The sequence below is a fragment of the Mastigoproctus giganteus genome, chromosome 10, assembly GCF_048544385.1.
Source record: "Mastigoproctus giganteus isolate SK-2022 chromosome 10, ASM4854438v1, whole genome shotgun sequence".
Classification (NCBI taxonomy): domain Eukaryota; kingdom Metazoa; phylum Arthropoda; class Arachnida; order Uropygi; family Thelyphonidae; genus Mastigoproctus; species Mastigoproctus giganteus.
This window is the reverse complement of record NC_143584.1, coordinates 215,838,470-215,857,709: the sequence shown is the minus strand read 5'-3', so window position 1 is coordinate 215,857,709 and position 19,240 is coordinate 215,838,470. Positions and strand designations below refer to the sequence as shown.

Here is a 19,240-nt window from a genome sequence, read left to right as displayed (position 1 = left end):
ATTATCTAATAGAAGCAAAATCTTGGAAGGAATGTCGTCTTTACAATATTTTTCAACCTCCGGAATGAAGCCGCATTTAAACCAATCCTTAAAGAAAGATATTGTTATCCGAGCTCTCTGGTTCGATAAGAAATGCACGGGTAGGGTGGCTTTCTTGATACCCTTAAATGCACAAGCATTTCCAGAATGGTACACAAGCAGTGGCATTAATCTGTAATCTCCTGTTGCATTAGCCCCAAGCAAGAGCGTGGCCCTGTCTTTTGACGCCTTGAAACCTGTCATTGTATTTTCCTCTTTGGCAATACGTGTTCGATCTGGCATTTTTTTCCAATACAGAGCAGTCTCGTCAACGTTAAAAATTTGCTGCGTTGAATATTTGCCTTCATCAATAATTTTTTCCAACACATCACAAAATTTCTCTGCAGCTGCAGAATCAGCACTGGTGACTTCGCCGCATACTTTAATGTTTTGGAAACCAGCACAATGCTTGAACCTAGTAAACCACCTGTTTCTTGCCACGAGCTTGAGTTGGATTCACCATACTTATCCTTAATATCTTTATAAATGCTTGTTGCTTTTGCTTGAATGGTCATTAGACTTAGAGGCACTCGCTTCTGAATCTGATTTTCAATCCATATTATTAACAGCGATTCCATCTTCAAGATAGCACCTGAACATTGTTTTGTGATCATTAAGTGTGTTAATCCTTTGACGCGTTCTTTTATATGCACACTGTCCTTTAAAATAGTATTCACTGTTGAATCAGTGAGACCTGATTCTCTTGCAATAGATGACCAACTTTGTCCTGTTTCGTACTTCTTAATCGTTTTCATCTTCATTTCTAAATCAATTTTGTTTTGTTTCCTGGCACTACCACCACTTGCACTTTTCGTTGGTTACTTTCCCTTCATCATTGTAATACGTAAATAGGAATTGAAGAGAAATTTCTGAAAATTTGTTTTTTATATGATTGAAGATTTCAGTGAAGGGTAATGCATTTCACCATAATAGTGTAAAAACCCACACAATTGCAGTTATCGGTATTATCGCAAATGAAATAAGATCAAGTTTATAATTAGGTGCAAATTGTTTTTATTGTTTTATGGTTGTGACCTCAGAAACGTGCTTTAGAAAAATATCACAAAAGCGTTAAAAATTGATTCTTATGACGGGAACATATGATAATGATGAAAGGATAGTGCAATTTCCATTATAAATATGACCTTTTGGAGAGATAAATATCTTAAAATATAGCAAAATTTTCAACTTCCAAAAACTTGGAACGAATTACAAAAAAAAAAAAAAAAAAAACACGCACCCACAATGTGTTATTGGGTTTATCACATTACGATATTTTCACAATACCTCCATTTATTTCTACAGGACGCAAAATACGTTTCCACGATTTTTTTAAGTTTGCACTGCAAAAACTTACATAAAGTTGAATTTCTGTAAGTCAAGTATTACGTAAGTCAGTAATACTCGACTTATGAAAGTACTTCTTGCACTTGCATATATTTGAATTTTCATGCACTTAAATGGTTTTTTGATTTTGTTTATATTTTATGTTAATGTTTTCTTTCTTTTTTTTTTTTTTTTTTTGCATTAATAAAAATTTTATTTTGTTGAAAATAACTTGTAAAAAAAAAAAAAGTTTTATTAAGTTTTCAAATTGTTCATTGAAAACGTACACTGAATAAGTATTGAAATCCATTGGTAAAAGATCAAACGTTAATGCATTAAAGCAAAATCCAAAAAAAAACTTTCCAAAACTAAAAAACAAATTTAGCCACCTATCAGAATATGTATGACTTTTTTTTTTTTTTATAATTACAATCAGGGGTGCAACTGCTGCTGAGTTAAATACTTCAATCAAGTCTCCTCACAGAGGGGAATGGAGGGATCCTCTTACCAAGAGAGGCTTAAGTTCTGAAAATTGCGGCGGCTGGAGACTAGGCACCTGCAAGGTGAGGTGTATAAGTCCTTGAATGGGTTGAGCACGCTGCATTCTGATGGGATTCTTCCACTTGTTTAGATTACTAACCTAAGGGGGCATAAATTCAAATTGAGGAAAGACAGATGTAGAATAGATGTGCGGAAATTTTCCTTTAGCCAGCGGGTGGTTAATTCCTGGAACAAATTTCCATCTGTCATTGTGGAAGTTGATAGGTTAAATAAATTTAAGGAGGAACTGGACAAACATTTATAGGATTTGTTTTGTAAATTTTTTTTTTTTTTTTTTGGCTGATGCTGCATAAGCTCATACACTTCCTTTCTTGCATCACATGCCACTACTACTACTACAGATGTTTACAGAACTGAAGTCTTTCTTGGTAAGAGTACCCTTTTCTTCCTTTGGCTAATCTTGTTGCGTTTCTGAGCACCTGTTCCAACAGATCTATATTCCTGCTAAAACAAGGCTTTCTGATCTTTGTGTGTAGTACTTAAGATGCAGCCTAACCACTGTCTTATATACAGAATAATCACCTGTTGCACAATTCCTTTATATCACTGACAGAAGCACATGAGCTTCCCTAGTAGCTCTTCTGTACTTACTGCTCAGAGAATATCATCTAGGATTCTATAATTATCACCCATGTCTTTTTCATTCTCCACTCACCTAGAATTCAGTACCAACAGTTGGTATGTTATTCTGAAATTGTTGCTACCTAAGACTAGAAAACTTGCTTCTTGCCCTAATGGTGGCCGGGCATTCTGGTCTCTTGCCAAAGCTATTGGCCGCAACTTTTGCCCATCTCTGCTCCCACCTCTGTCCAAACCAGATGGTTCTGTTGTCACTTCAGCCAAGGATAAAGCTGACCTGCTAGCATCCCATTTTTCTTCCAACTCATATATTAATGATCTTGGTGAAACGCCTTCCACCAATCCCAACACATTCCATTCAATGCCTCCTGTGGTGGTGGTGCCGCCTCCGTAGCCAGGTGGGAAGGAGCAGTAGTGCGTAGCACACGCTTCTTGATTAGACCGGGGTTCGAGCCCGTCACCACCAAATACGGAGGATGCGGAAAGGTCAAGGAATGACCACCGCATATTCCCGGAGCAATATGGCCTTAGTTGCTAATGCTCCTAAAAACCAAATAACACAACAACAGCCTCCTGTGGTCTTCCGTTAAAAGGATGTCAGAAGGATTTTGACGAATCTTGATGCTAAGAAAGCTCCAAGTCCCGATCGTATTTCTCCACTTGTTCTCAAAACCTGTGCTCCTGAACTTACTCCTGTTCTTTGCCGCCTTATTTCACTTTCTTATTCCACATGTGTTTTTCCTTCTGCTTGGAAATTTGCTCATATCCAGCCAGTTCCAAAAAAGGGTGACAAATCCCTCCCATCCAATTTGTCCCATTGCAATTACTTCTACTCTTTCTAAAGTAATGGAGAAATCAATTAACCGCCAACTCTTAAACTACCTAGAATCCTTCCGTCTGATCGATGATCGCCAGTATGGATTCTGTCAGTGTCGATCCACGGGTGATATTCTGGCTTATGTTACCCATTTATGGACTAATTCAATGGAAAGGTTTGGTGAAACACAAGTAGTTGCTCTTGACATCTCAAAGGCTTTTGATCGTGTTTGGCATAAAGGTCTTCTAAATAATCTTCCATCTTATGGTTTGCCAACTGTTTTTTGTAATTGGTTATCCAGTTTTCTCTCTGATCGCTCACGGAGGGTGATGGTAGATGGCTCTCTGTCTTCTAACTTCTCCACTAATGCCAGTGTCCCCCAAGGTTCAGTTCTTTCCCTCTTGTATATTAATGACCTTCTTCAATTGACTGGAAATCCTATCCATAGTTTTGCTGATATAGCACATTGCATTCAACTTTCCATTTTGAGAAACCTTGTCCTGCTCAATCAGCTTCAACTTCTCGAAAATCTGCTACCAATTCCTTAAAAACCGATCTCCGGGTAATTCTCCAGTGGGGCAAAGACAACTTAGTTGATTTCAATCCTTTTAAAACTCAGTCTTGTCTTATATCTCGCAAAAAGGATTCTTCTGCTCCTATGCTTATCTTTGGTGACACTCTGACTTCTAGGCAAAATGATATATCTCTTTTGGGGATTACCCTGACTTCTAATCTCTCTTGGCACAAGCACATTACAAATATTGCTTCCTCTGCATCTAAAAAACTTGGTTTTCTCTTTCGCTCTCGGTGCTACTTTTCTTCCAAACAGCTGTTCGCTCTGTACAAATCGCAAATCCGCCTTACTATGGAATATTGTTCCCACATCTGGGGTGGTGCCCTCAAAACCTCTCTCAGGCTTCTTTATTCCATTCAGAAGAGGGCAGTTAGGTTAATTAATGATTCATCTCTAACAGAGTCTCTCCACTTGCTGTCTCACAGACGTACTGTTTCTTCTGTATGCCTCTTCTACAGATACTTCCATGGGCACTGTTCTTCTGAATTGGCTTCTATAATTCCCACTCTCTCTTTCAAAACAGTCCGAACATGTGCCACCACCAGCCAACATCCATTTACTGTCCAACTTCAAACTCACAGAACCAACTTTTCACCTTCCTCGTTTATTCATTCAATTACCGTTTTCTGGAACAACCTTCCTTCATACGTATTTCCTGAAAAGTACAGTCTACAGAATTTCAAGTCTAATGTCAACAAATATCTTCTTTCGTCTTCTCAACCTCCAATCCAAGCATGGTACTAAGTACTATTGGTTCTAATACCTCTCGTGTTTGGGGTTTACATAAAAATAAAAAATCATAGTAGCTGATTAGATTGGTCAGGCAAGACTGTTCTTTACCAAATCCATGCTGTGATTGCCATAAATTCATTCCTGTCAAGATGATCCTGCATTGAGTTTATTATATTGGCAAATTAGTATTATTTAATTTACACATTGTAGCAAGAATACAAAGCAGTTTTTCTAATAATGTTATATTTATTTCATCAATTTCTGTGCATTAAAAATTTGTACATCTTGAGTTAACTAAATTAATCATGTGCAAATCAGCTTATCAAAGCTTACAGATATAAAAGCATTATGTATTGAACAAAGTAAAAAAAAAAAAAAAAAAATTTGTTTGAGTAACATGTTGGCTTCCTTTATACATTTTCTTCTTTTTTTTTTTACAGGGTTGCATGAAATTTGTTACCATTCTAAAACAGAAAATCCTTATAACAACCGGAATGGTGAGCATCATTGTCGGATTTTTTCAGTTTCATGGATTTCTGATGTCTATTTTTTTAATGAACAAAATGAATAACATCACTGAAATGCTTGAAGGATATTTATAGCATTTATTGATCTCTAGGAAATATAGTATAGTTATTCAATATCCAGTAAAAAACTGAAGTCCTAATATGTGTATGAACCTTTTACACTTGGATATGTTACTTGAGATATGATAGTATATAATGAAAGTGCTTTTATGAATTTTTCAACCAGATTAGACTATTCATTTTATTTATCCATAAAATGAAACATAAACGACCATTTTACATATATGAATAATGTGCTGAATATTTTTAAAATATCAGTAGTATACAATTTAATATAGTGAAATATATCAGGAAACTATTTTATGAATGGCTTGCATATGAAATATGCACTTCATTTTCTGTAAATCAAAAAAGATCATTGAAATATCATGAGATATAGCACAGCTTAAACAGTAGTTTAAAATTATCTTTGGTTATGCAGTTTGCTGTATATAAAATATGTCTATTGTATGTATACATTGTCAGCTTCTTGATTTTGCAATTTGAGATACTTACCTTTAGAAATTTGAATCACCAGCTAGTTTTACAATTTTTAAGCTTCTTGATAAGAAAAGCTGCAAGAAATATGTAATTTGTTAAAAAACTGAAAGGACAAATAAGCTTCTCAAGTTGAAATATTTTAAAGTTTTACTACATAGCAGCTACACTTTAAGCTGATACTGCAGTGGTAGAGGGAAGAATGTCAAAAGATGAGAAATGTACTGGAAAAGCCATGTGCAGAAAATGCTGATGCTATGGCCCTGACAAATCTGTTCAAGATCAAGTTGCCACATAAAGGCTAGTCAGCAGCTGAGATGATATACTAAAAAAAGTATTCTGAAACAGGAATTACACAGTAAACTAGTCATGATGAGGTAAAAACTCTGCTGTTTACCATGGTTTTTAATGTGCCAACTTCCAAAAGCAGCTGATGTTAATCACTGTGTTGTGATATTAGTCAGTCCGTTTATAATTTAACATTATGAAAATAAAAGCTTTTTAATTTCTTTGTGATTAACTTTTATTTATATCTTTCATCTATATATTAACTATTATCAGCATACTTGAAGCAGCATGAATCAAAAATACACGACAGATATTAAATTGCTTAGTCACTTTCCAAGTTACAACGTATCCAACGTACACCAATTGTGCATGCAGACAAAGCTCCATAAGATAAACAGTATAATATTTTACTGTGAAAATAGCATTTTTCTTTGTTATATGCAATTATTTCTTAGTACTTACATAGTGTGAAGCTAATTAACAGTGCCTTTCAGTAAGATACCAAATAAAATTTCAGAACACGTGCACAAGGTTTTCCACATATTTTAAAATCTGAAATAGGAAACACATTTGCCTTGTGTATGTATATAAGCACACAAGGCAAATGTAGATGTGATTTTTCAGTTTCAAGTTGTGGGAGACATGATGTAATCAGCCATTTGGAAAAAAAATAATAAAAGCATAATGACAGCATGCAATACATAAAAAGAAATGCAGAAATAATGTTGCATTTCATGGTCATGATGAAGTCATAAATGCCAAATGTTTATTTGCATCTTTTTTCATATGTAATCTTCCTACAAGTTGTGCTGATCACATAGTCATGTTCAGAAATATGTTTACCGATAACAAAATGGCATTGTTAATGAAATTCCATGAACAAGGAAATTTTTCGGAGCTGTCACTACTTCTTCAAATTTGAAGGCTCTGAAATATGGGCTATTTTCAGTTGTTTCAGGTGGCAGTAATTCCATTCTCTATCCCAAACTGAAAGCAGCTTGCTCTTAGTGCTAGCATTGGAAGTAAGCTCTATAGGTTACAGCATTAGAAGGTGGTAGATGATGAAAGGTGTGAGAGGCAGCAAACAACCAGAAAGCATGTGGGATTCCTTCAAATTATTGCCTGGCACTTAGTGTCAATGATGCACCTGTTATGGTAGGCCTTAAAAGAGGAGATTGCGCCTTTCTGCGAACGATGAATATTTTGTGGAAATTTGCTGCTATCTAGTAATAAGCACAAATTTGAACAAGCTCAACTGATGCATGCCACTTAAAAAAAAAAATTTTTTTTGAAGCCAACCTGTACATACAGCAATGGCAGTGTGCTATTACAACAGGATCTAGAAAAGATGGGCTGAGAAGTGGCAACTGAAGTTTAACATTGACAAATGCAAAGTACTACATATGGGTAGAAGTAACCCCAGTGAAACATACCAACTGTGTGGTACTACACTTAAGGTGGTAGAAAATGATAAAGACCTGGGAGTAATTGTGCAGTCAGATATGAAGTTTTCTGAGCAGTGCAGACAGGCTGCCAGGGCAAGTCATGGGGTTGTGTCAATGATATACAGGAATTTTGCTAGCAGGGAAAAGGAGGTGATTGTCCCTCTGTATAAGGCAATGGTCAGGCCACACCTTGAGTATAGGTCTGGAGGCATCATTTTAGGATGTAGATTTGCTTGAGCGTGTACAGAGAAGGGCAACAAGATTGGTGAGGGGAATGAAGAGAGGCTTAAGTTCTGCAAATTGCAGGGGCTGGAGACTTAGGCACCTGCAAGGTGATCTGATTGAGGTGTATAAGGCCTTGAATGGGGTTGAGCACGCTGAATTCTGATGGGATCCTTCTACTTGTTCAGATTATGAACCTAAGGGGGACATAACTTCAAATTGAGGAAAGACAGATGTAGAATAGATGTGCAGAAATTTGCCTTTAGCCAGCGGATGGTTAATTGCTGGAACAAACTTCCATCTGTTGTTGTGGAAGTTGATAGGTTAAATAAATTTAAGGAAGAACTAGACAAACATTTAGAGGATTTGTTTTGTAAATTTTTCTTTTTTTTTTTTTTGGCTGATGCTGCATAAGCTCATACACTTGCTTTCTTGCATCACATACCATTACTGCCTCTCTTTGATTAAATGAGTAACTAATAAAGATTGCCACTGTTCTATTGGTGACAACCTTTGACAAGTCTGTTTAAAGAAGAGGTTAGAAGTAGTGAGAAAAGCACTTTTCAGTTACCAAATTGAAAAGTTCAACAATCAGTTACAGGCAAGTGGCACTGGCTCCTGTTTAAATTCAGCTCATGGTGCAAAAGTTTTGAAAGAAGACAAATTGATGAACTAAAGGAAAATAACTTATGAATTGCAAATCTCTGGCAAAAGTAATCCTAAATAGGCCAAGGAAGCTGATGATTTTATAGGCATATTATCCTCACTCATGCCAGAGAGAGAAATATTTCATCCTGCATGAATAAAGCAAATTGCTTTATTCATGCAGGATGAGAGAAATTTGAGAATTTTGATGATTGATTACCTTAATGACTAAACCAGAAGGATTATTCTGATTTACTCATACTTATTTTTCAGTTCTACTGACAAAATTGTGAAAAATATAAAAAAGAAGATTCTGTTCTTTTGTTCAGTGAGGAAGTATTTTATGGCTGCATGTGACTACATGGTGCACAAACAAGCAAGTTCCCATTAAAAAATGTTCTTATAAATGCTGAGCACTGAGCTAATCCAAATGTTACCAATTAGCTGTGCATAATTTATGAATTTGAAATCTTTTGTGGACAAGTTTCCAGTCCTCCTTGGTATCATTAAAGATAAAGAAATAAATGAAGCAGTAGATGTTTTGCAGCATCAGTTTCAGTGTGAGAACCTAACAGATGCTATTATGAAAGGAAGAATTGATGTATGGTGGTCTTTCATTAAGGAACAGGCCAGATGCCCAAGGAAGCTTGAAATATAACAAATTATCCCATAACATTTTAGCAGTTACTCATAGCAGTGCTGAGTGTAAGAGAATATTCAGCCAGGTTAAAAAAAAAAAAATTGATTTTAAAATGGTTGTAACGTAATTAAAAATATATATACAGTAAGACCCCCCCATATCTGTGGGGGATACGTTCCAAGACCTACCATGGATGGCTGAAACCGCAGATATAAGTGAACACCTGCTGACCCCATATTATAAAGTGATTTTTTTGTACATGCATACATATAATAAAGTTTAATTGATAAATTAAACATACAGTAAGACATTAAATATGGTAATAATAAAGTACAGCAGACTCGATTTACCGGGATACTTCAAGACTCCAAATTAAAAAAAAAAAAAAAAAAAAAAACAGAAATCATAAAATTCAAGTAATAACTAGAAGACGTATGAACAGATATTTTGCAAGTCGCAAATAAGGGACAAGAACCAACATTATAAGTCATCATTGGGAGATTAGTGTGCCTATTATCTTGCAACCCTCACTGTCTTCACACCTACCGCTCAAAATAATAAAAAATAAAAAAGGACTAAATGTTTAGTTTGATTTAGTGCGTTGTGTCAGTTGTTGTCTTTCATCACACTGCAAAAGGACAAATTTCATTATTTACGTCAGGGATGTTGGAAATTTTTTTTTTTTATAGTAACTATTTTATTTATTTTTTTATTTTTTGGTTAGAAATGATGGGCAAACGCAAGAGTTGTGCTTTCAGTTAAACAAAAACTTGAAATTATTCAAAAGTTTGAAAACAGTGCATCCGTTAAATCTCTAAAGAACCCTTATAATGTTGGTGACCAAACCATACACGACATTGTAAAAAATAAAGGGAAGCATCGAATTGGACACGTGAGTAGTACGTGTTTTTCAGTTTTTTTCCGTGGTTAATCATGGGTAACTGAATCGGCGAATACCGAATCAGCAGATATGGGGACCCAACTGTATAAAAAATTCAGGAAACTAGACAAGTTAGATTTTCAGGACCACTTTATTCTTATCTGACAAGAAAGAAGATTGAGAATTTATAATTGATGTTTTTTGTGTGTGTGATGAGAGTGGTAATTGGCATTTGTGCAAACTATATGCATTGTAAATCCCATAGTTTATACACCAAGGCCAATATGTGGCCTTTGTGTATTGTCAGCTTTAGAATATATTTCCATCTGATGCTGTGGAAGTGAATAGCTTGAATAAATTCAAGGAAGAACTAAACTGTTGGAGGGGATGGATAGCTGTAATGAGAGGGTTTTGTTTTGGCTGATGCTGTATAAGCTTGCTTTCTTGCATCATTATCCACTACTACTAATAATACTATTTGAAGTAATTAATGGTTAAAATCTCAAAAACCTCTGCAGATTAAATATTGGTTATACGCATACAAGTAGTTGCGAAAGATGGATAGTGCGAAGTAGCTTGGATATTATTTGAGAGCACCACGTTTCAGCGATCTCTGATATAAACAGATTATTTGTGTCTTGAGAATAAATTAAATTTTGCAGTAAATCTTTAGTTTTGATGTACATGGGGTGGGGGGAAAATGCTGTTCCTTGAAACAAAAATTTTGACCAACTTGCAAGCTAATATTCATATAGTATAGTAGTAGTTATTAAATTTATCTCCTCTGCCTGAGATCATCTAACTTCAACTGCTGAAGAGGCCTTTTAAAATATTCTCCAATCCAATGGGATTCAAAGTCAACTCCTCAGATAAATGATGGATCAAATATTCTGTATTCTTATGGAGGACCATGTGTTTTCTTCTCCGTGATTTAATGCTTTCCAAGCCTTGGTCTGAGGCATTGAAGTCAGTCATCATGACTACCATGATTTGAGTTTGATTCTGGAAGGGGTTCATTAAAATGATGAACATATATGATATATACCACTGCCTTGTTCATCCAATTACTGTAGCCTTAAGTAGTGCCTTCCATTGAATATGACTGTGTATTCCTCTGTCAGCTTCATGCATAATGAAATATTATTTCCTTTATATACAAGGTATGTAAAGGAACCTTAGCAGACACTTTACTCATATGCAACGGTTGATGAATGTTCTCCACAGACTCTACACTAGTTTGAGCTCTTCAGTCCTTGACCCTACAGAATCTTCTAGGATCAGTGCCTCAATTTTTGCAACACTCTTCAACAGTGCATGATGAAGAATCTCTCTCAGAGACTGGCAGCAAATTTTGCAAGGGAGGATGCAGGGTTCAGTGTGGAGATGTATACAAAATGGTTGGAAATATATGAAAAATTAAATTTAAGTACTTGGAGTATATAAGATACAATTTTAAAGTGGCATAACTGCAATGGCATTTAAGAAGAGAACTTTTCATTAAGAAAAAATGATACTATAGTAATTATATTCAAATTTAACCTTGATTATGCTATTCATTTTCTTTAACTCAGATTATGCGATCATCTCACTCTCCCCACCCCCATGTTCCAAGAATGCAGTTCAGAAACCCAAGATCTTCTATCCACATAAAAATTGCCACTCTTATTGTTCCCATAATAATGTATTTTTCTGTATTACACTTCCCTTAAAAAATCCCTCCTGTCTTCCATCCATTTTGTAACTAAGATATATAACCACAACCTGGTGTAAACAGCCAACTATCTCTAAATCTGCACTAAAATCCTTTTTTTTTTTATGACCTTCTGGAATGGTTAGCAACTTGGAAATAAAACCTGATTTTCAAATCTGTACTGACTTCTCCCTTCTTAATTAACTGTTATTCACTGTTTTTTTTTTTTCTTTTGCAACAAAGCAAATAAAGGTATGAGGTATCAATATAATTTATCTGTAAATTAAGTGTATTCTATTACGACTTTTTTTTTTTAACTACTTTTTACTATTCTCCTTGTTTTTTATTTTATACATTTATTTTTAATGGGCTATCTGTGGCATGGGTTAACATATGCTGGCATGCACATTGTGAGATAGAGTTACAAGAATACCACTATTCTACCAGAAAAATGCACAGACTTTCTGTTGTGCCGCCCATTTATCTTGTAATAAAACAATTACTGTGAAATTGTGAACTGTGGTTACAATACAGAATATAAATGGAAATTTATTTATGCTTTGATTTCTTGGGTTCCCAAATATTTTTTTCAATCCAGGTAATTGTCTTTCATTTTATTACTAAAGCTTTATACAGGTTATATAAACTTTGATTAAGGAAGGACCAGAAAGTTCCAGTACTGAATTTGTTAAAAACATCTGAAGATTCGATTAAAAAAGCTTTCTATTTTATTTTCTAACCTTGGAATGGCTAGAATTTTTTTAGAGTAGGTGGTATTTTGGTTTAATACATAAAAGATCATTTTTATCTGTTGTTGATAAGTAATTCATAACTTTTTCAAATATCACTTTTTTTAACAAAGATATATAAAATGTTCCTTTTTCTTCAGAAAATCAGCCTCCAAAGTTTGCAATGATTGATGAGGCATATAGTGAAAAGCTTTATGAATAGGGTATTTGAATTGTACATATGTTTTAAAGATGGATGCAATATCAGTAAGGATAATGAAAGGTGTGAGAGGCAGCAAACTTCTACCACATTAGAGTATTATTATGTCCAATCTTAAAATAACTAAGATACATTAAAAGCAATGGTAAAATTACCTGTTTTGACCAATTATAAAATTTTCAGAACTAATTAAAGATAACATAACTTCAATTTGAAATATCATATGTGATTGACTATGTATTTAGAAACCATTAATTGCTTCAGAGATACAGTCTGTGTCAGTGCACCTTCTAATTCAGAATAACCTGGTGTTTCTGAATGCTTTTCCACAAACTCTGTAACTATGTGTTTGAAAACATAGTCAAAGTGAAGTGAATAAGTGGTCGTTCTGCCTCCTCCTTATTCACTTGACCCTGCACCATTTTAATTCCTTTTTTTTTTTTCCAATTAAACTCGTTAATATCCCAGCAACTAAAGCTATGCAGTGTCAGTATATTTTGTCTGTAAATTAAGGGGATTCTATTGTCAGTTTCTTGATTTTCTGGAGTGCTTAGTTGGTCCAAGGCTCCAGACCAATACACTGCCTAAACCTAGCATTTGCAGCCCTTACACAAGACTGACTAATTCAGTTGCATCATGTAAAAAAAAGACCATAAATATAGTCTTCATACAGTTCAATCCAGTCCTTTTCCTGGGAATGTGGAAGGAGAGTGGTTAACCAATATTGCTACCTTTGAAAAAACTAAAATAAATGCAATTAAGGAACTTTCCAAAAAAGAAAAGAAACCTTGATGAAGCTTGTTTGCAGTTGCAGTAAAATCTAAATTTATTTTACAGACTAATAGGAGGAAGACTAATAAATTGAAAGTTTTTCTTTTTTTTGCAACCATTTATACTCCACATAATTAGTAATTTAAACATTACTCTATATATGTATGTATTTGCAATATATACATGTGTATTGCAAATATACATGTACATTAAGCTAAACAATAAAAATGAACTTTTATTTACCCTGACTTTATTGGATGACATATAATACATAGAAAATATTTAACTTAGCCATGTTGTGGACTGGAAAAACTTTATTCAGAGTTGGAACGAAGCCAAAATTGAAATACTGATGAATCTTTAGAGTTAGACTCCTTAAAAACACCTTAAGCTCAGCCTTGTTTTTATAAATCTGCAGTTTATTTTTTCATTGCATGTTTCCTCACAGGAAACACAATCTGTTTCTGACAGTTTTAATTTCTGTGCGATACTCAGATGTACATGCCTTCTCTATTTAACAATTTTCATAGAGCCATGATAGTACATTGAAAAAAGGATATATTAATGGAACAGGACACAGACAAGCATGATAGGAAGTTCTGCTATGGATGAAGGGATGGTTAAGGGGAAAAAACAGAATAGTTATCAATGGTGCTGCTCTTTGTGGACTAATTATTAGTGGAGTTCCCCAGGGTTCAGTGCTGGGTCCATTGTTGTTTTCAATATTTATTAGTGATATTGATGAAGCTATATCAGTCTTACAATGTCTAAGTTATTACTATGATACAAAGGTTGGCAGGGTGATTAACGACAGTTATCAGGTCAACAAGATCTAGAAAAATTGGATCGATGGGATGAGAAATGGCAGTTGAAGTTTAAAACTGACAAATGCAAGGTACATTTGTTTGCACATAGGTAGCAGTAACCACACAGTACTTATCAACTGTGTGTGGTACTACACTCATGGTAGTAGAGAAAGGTACAACACTCAGGGTAGTTTTGAAAAAGACCTGGGGGTAATTGTGCTGTAAACAATGTGATAACCATCTTTGTCCTACCTGCATTGCTCGGAGAGCTTTGTGGTGAATTGTGCCATTACTGTACAGTGCTTTACATTATTGAGTCCCTTACATTCTCAAAATCTATTATTTTGAGATTACTACTATGAAATTCAGTACCTTACATATCCATGCCTCAATTGTCATTTTTCAGCATTTCTGAATATTTTATGAATTTCTTGTTCAAGTCGCATATTAATGTTATTAACCACTATACCCACCTTTGTGTCAACAAAACCTTAGCCATTAAAACAAATGGTTTAATGTTCATATCATTACTCCATGAAGAGTAATGGTCATTAATATCCACTCAACCAAACCCTTATCTATTGCAGCAGTTGTCCCCCAATGTCTTGCTCAGAATAATCACCTGAGAGGGCATAAATTCAAATTGAGGACAGACAGCTGTAGGATAGATGTGTGGAAGTTTGCCTTTAGCCAGCAGGTAGTTGATTGGTGGAACAGATTTCCATCTTTTGTTGTGGAAGTTAATAGCCTAAATAAATTTAAGGCTGAGCTGGACAGGTTTTTTGGAATGAAAGGAGGGGTGAAATGGGAGCAGGTTTTTTTTTTTTTTTTTTTCCTGGCTGATGCTGCATAAGCTTGCTTTCTTGCATCGTCATCATCATCCATTATCAATCCAATACAGGATGAAGGCCTCTCCAGCAACTTTCCAGTTCCTTCTGTTTTGTGCAATAGCCATCCATTTACTACCCATAAACTCACAAATTTCATCTGTCCATCTCTGTCATTGTCTTCCAGATTTTCTTCTAGTTCCTCTTTGGTACCATTCTGTTATTCTCTTAGTCCATCTGTCATCATGTCTTCGAGCTATGTATCCTGCCCAAGACCATTTTAGTTCTTTAGTTTTGATAAGAGTGTCCTTTACTTGAGTTTGCTGCCTAATCCATGTGTTTCTCTTCTTATCTGACAGTCTGATTCCCAATATACTTTGTTCCATTCTTTGCTGTGTCGTTCTCAGCTTCTCTTCCAGTCTTTTGGTGAGTGCCCAAGTTTCACTTCCATAAGTCATGATGGGTAGTATACATTGGTTCATTATTTTACATTTCAAACAAATTGGGATATTGCTCTTCAGTATGTGACTATATTTCCTGAATGCTATCCATCCAAAATTTATTCTTCTCTTGACTTCCAGCCATTTATCATTATTACAACTGATGACTTGTCCCAGATAAGTATATGACTCCACCTTTTCAATCACTGCTCCTTCAATCATTATATCCCTTTCTATGGCATACTTTTTCATTATTACTTTTGTTTTAGCCATATTCATCTTTAGTCCAAAATCCTTACTAACTGTGCATAACTGATTTAAGATTTTCCTCTAATTCTTTGGGATCATGGCTTATGACCACAGTGTCATCTGCAAATCATAAATGGTTTAAGTACTCTCCATTCACATTGACTCCTTTCTGCGACCAGTCTAATCTTCTGAAAGCTTTCTCAAGGGCAGCAGTAAACAACTTCGGCAATATTGTCTCTCCTTGTTGAACTCCTTTCTCAATTTTAAATTTGCTACTGTTTTTGTCTAGTCTAATAAAGGAGGTAGCGTTCTTGTATATTTTCTTCAAAATCATAATATATGGGATACTATGCCTTGTCTTTCCGGTGCCCAAAACATTGCCTTATGCCGTATAGAGTCAAATGCCTTTTCATAATCCACAAATGCCACGCATAATGGTGTTTTATATTCATTTGCTTTCTCCATTAGCTGTGACATTACGTGAAGGTGATCCATAGTTGAGAATCCTGTCCTAAAGCCAGCTTGCTCTTTTGGTTGATTCTCATCAAGTATTCTTTCTAATCTGTTAGTAACAACCCTTGTAAACAACTTGTAGATGTGGGATAACAAGCTAATTGGTCTATAATTTCCAATTTCTGATTTATCTCCTTTCTTATGCATCAAAACTATGATTGCATTATTCCACTCCTTAGGCATCACACCTTTTCTAATGCATTTTGTGAAGAGTTTTGCCAGTTTTTGTGCCATGTCTCTTCCTCCCAGTTTTAACAACTCTACAGTAACTTCATCTTCCCCTGGAGCTTTGATTCTTCATTTTCTTCAACGCATGTTCTACCTCATCAGGAAGGATATCGGGTATGTCATATGTGTTACTAATTTGCGATCCATCTTCCCCACTGCACCTTGCATCGTATGCCTCTACTAATGCCACACTGCTCCAATTTATACATTTCTGAAAGTGTCAAAAGCTTTATTGAAATACATATGATATCAAGATCTAGTTTGACTATCTCAGGATAGCAAGTAAGAAAAAATCTCCCCTTAACATATCTGTGCTCTAATTATCATTGTAAATGCATTTATTCAAGATGATCATGCATTATTGAATTCTTGGCTAAGGTAAAGAAAGCCAACACGAGAATGACGCGAAACTTCACTTAACTTACCAGCAAACTCGTTTCCCACTACTGCAGTTTTTCCCTGCATTCTCGGTAAACAGATGGCGCATGTTATCGGTAGTGGCAGTAGAAGCCAATAATGATGATTACTTTTTTCTCATTATTAAAAGCAGGTTATTGGAGTTCATGAGTGGGCTGAAATTTACTTACAGGTACGTCTTCCAGACTGCCTCAGTTTTAGGGTGTTTATCCCCTCCCTTCCCACTGTTTTTTCCTTGATATGAAACTAACTTCTACTGTCACTACCAATAACATGCACCATCTGTAGAAGTCGTTTTCCTATTTTAAAACAGTGGGAAGGGGGAGATTAACACCCCTAAGACTGAGGCAGTCTGGAGGATGTACCTGTAAGTAAATTTCAGCTGTGAAGGCATTACTAAAAAGGCCTCTGTGGTCAGGAAATCTATCCATAATTGATGCTGCCAACTCTGACCAATTATAACTTTATAAAAATAAATTAAATAAAATAAGTAAAATCAACCGTAAAGTAGAGATTAAAATCATTAAACCTGTACTACCATAAAACTAAAGCTTTCGCCAGCATCTGCTGCCTTCCTCAACATAAGTAGTGCTGCATCAACAATTCATTATAAAGCACTAAGCCTTCCCAGCAGACCCAGGATGTACTATGGTACCTGTGCATACTCCATTTCCCATGTGTTACATAAGTGAGACTAAGCGCAGATTACACGATAGACTGGGGGAGCATAGTAGGGCGCTTAGGTTGGCTAATGTCTCAGGGTCGGCCATGGCAGAACATGCCTGGGAAACCGGACATGGTATAAGAGCCGTAATTACAGATAAGGTAGAGGGTAACTGGAATTGGTTGGAGAGCCTAAGAATTTGTTCCTTGGGTGATCTTAGCTTGAATAGGGGTTGTAGGATTAATGTAACGTTGACGGTTATCCTGGATAGGGATGAATGTTTTAAGGTCGTACAGCCCTGTGCCACTTCTGGTTGCTAGCATATGGGAAACGGAGTATGCACAGGTACCATAGTACATCCTGAGTCTGCTGGGAAGGCTTAGTGCTTTATAATGAATTGTTGATGCAGCACTACTTATGTTCATTAAGGCAGCAGATGCTGCCGAAAGCTTCAGTTTTATAGTAGTACGGGTTTAATGATTTTAATCTATACTTTACAGTTGATTTTACTTATTTATTTTATTTGTATTTTATTTCATTTATTTTTATAAAGTTATAATTGGTCAGAGTTGGCAGCATCAATTATGGATAAGCGAAGGCATTACACTCACAAACTCCAATAATCTGCTTTTAATAATGAGAAAAAATTAACCAATACATCGTTATTGACTTCTACTGCCACTACCAACATGTAACATTTGTTTACCTAAAATGAAGGGAGAAATTGTGATAGTGGGAAATGAGTTTGCCTAGTAAGGTTTCTTTATTAGCAGTCACCCAAGGCCCAGGAATGTAGGGGGCCAGAATTCTGATATTTTAATTTTTTTAAATATAAAAAAAATGGTAGTTTCTTAATATAATAATTGCATTGTACAAAAAAATTCAATATTGGCTTATTTATTTACAGTAAATTTATTTATTTTATAATCAGATGTTAAAAGAAATTAATTTTTGCCTATTTTTATTATTTAAGGCTAGTTTTAATGCAACAAAAACTCACAATAATGCAGATATACATTTAAAATTGTTTGCTTTCATCAAAATGCTATCCCATTGGTACTTATCACTAACAGTTTTCAACTGAGCATCATTTCAGGACTTTAATGGCGAAAAGCTAGAAAAAACTTGGTTGATATACTCAAAAAAAAAAAAAGATGCCACTGTCTGCTTTTGTTGCAAATTATTTTGTCATGCAAATATTTTATTGAAAACTACTGAGTTCATTCTTTCCGTCATTTCTTGCTCGCACAAGAACTCTCAAAATCATAAAATATGCATGCAACTGTGGAAGGAATTAGACCTCTAGTTAAAATCCAATATAATTATTGTTGTAAATCAAAATTTGATAGAGAAATAAAAAAAAATACTGGAGAATGATTTTGGAACGAGTAATTGAGATATAGCAGGCCCTTGTTATAATGCAGTTCGCTTTACGCTGATTCGCTATAATGCTGTTCTTATATTATAACCTATATCTGATTATTACTCTGTCAGAAATCATTATAATGCTCTTTTACAGATTGCATTTTTGGAACATTTAACAAAATCATTTCATTTGATGGAGTCGATAGCTTGAAAATGAATAGCAAAACAGCATTAAAATGTTTCCCACGCTCAGTGAAAATTTCTCGCACGCTAATTTAATTGCAGTACAGTGACTTGTTACGTAGTTCTGGGATCAACATTGATCAAGTATATTGCTTGTAATATTTGCGTTATATGCATTTATCCAAAGTCTAGTCATCACAGTACAGTATTATACATTGTGCGTAATGGACAGTTTATTCGAACATTGTATCATAATTAATGCAACCAACGCAGTTACATTTTTGAAGA

At 35.0% G+C, this 19,240-nt stretch overlaps 1 protein-coding gene across 1 annotated transcript in view; it reads left to right on the top strand.

Moving 5' to 3' along the window:
- LOC150079903 (tetraspanin-11-like) overlaps positions 1-19,240 on the top strand; it is a 95,995-nt gene that overhangs the window by 60,746 nt on the left and 16,009 nt on the right. Inside the window, exon 8 of the mRNA XM_090383275.1 lies at positions 5,108-5,164. Coding sequence (XP_090239401.1) covers positions 5,108-5,164 — 57 coding nt within the window. The remainder of the gene's footprint in view (positions 1-5,107; positions 5,165-19,240) is intronic.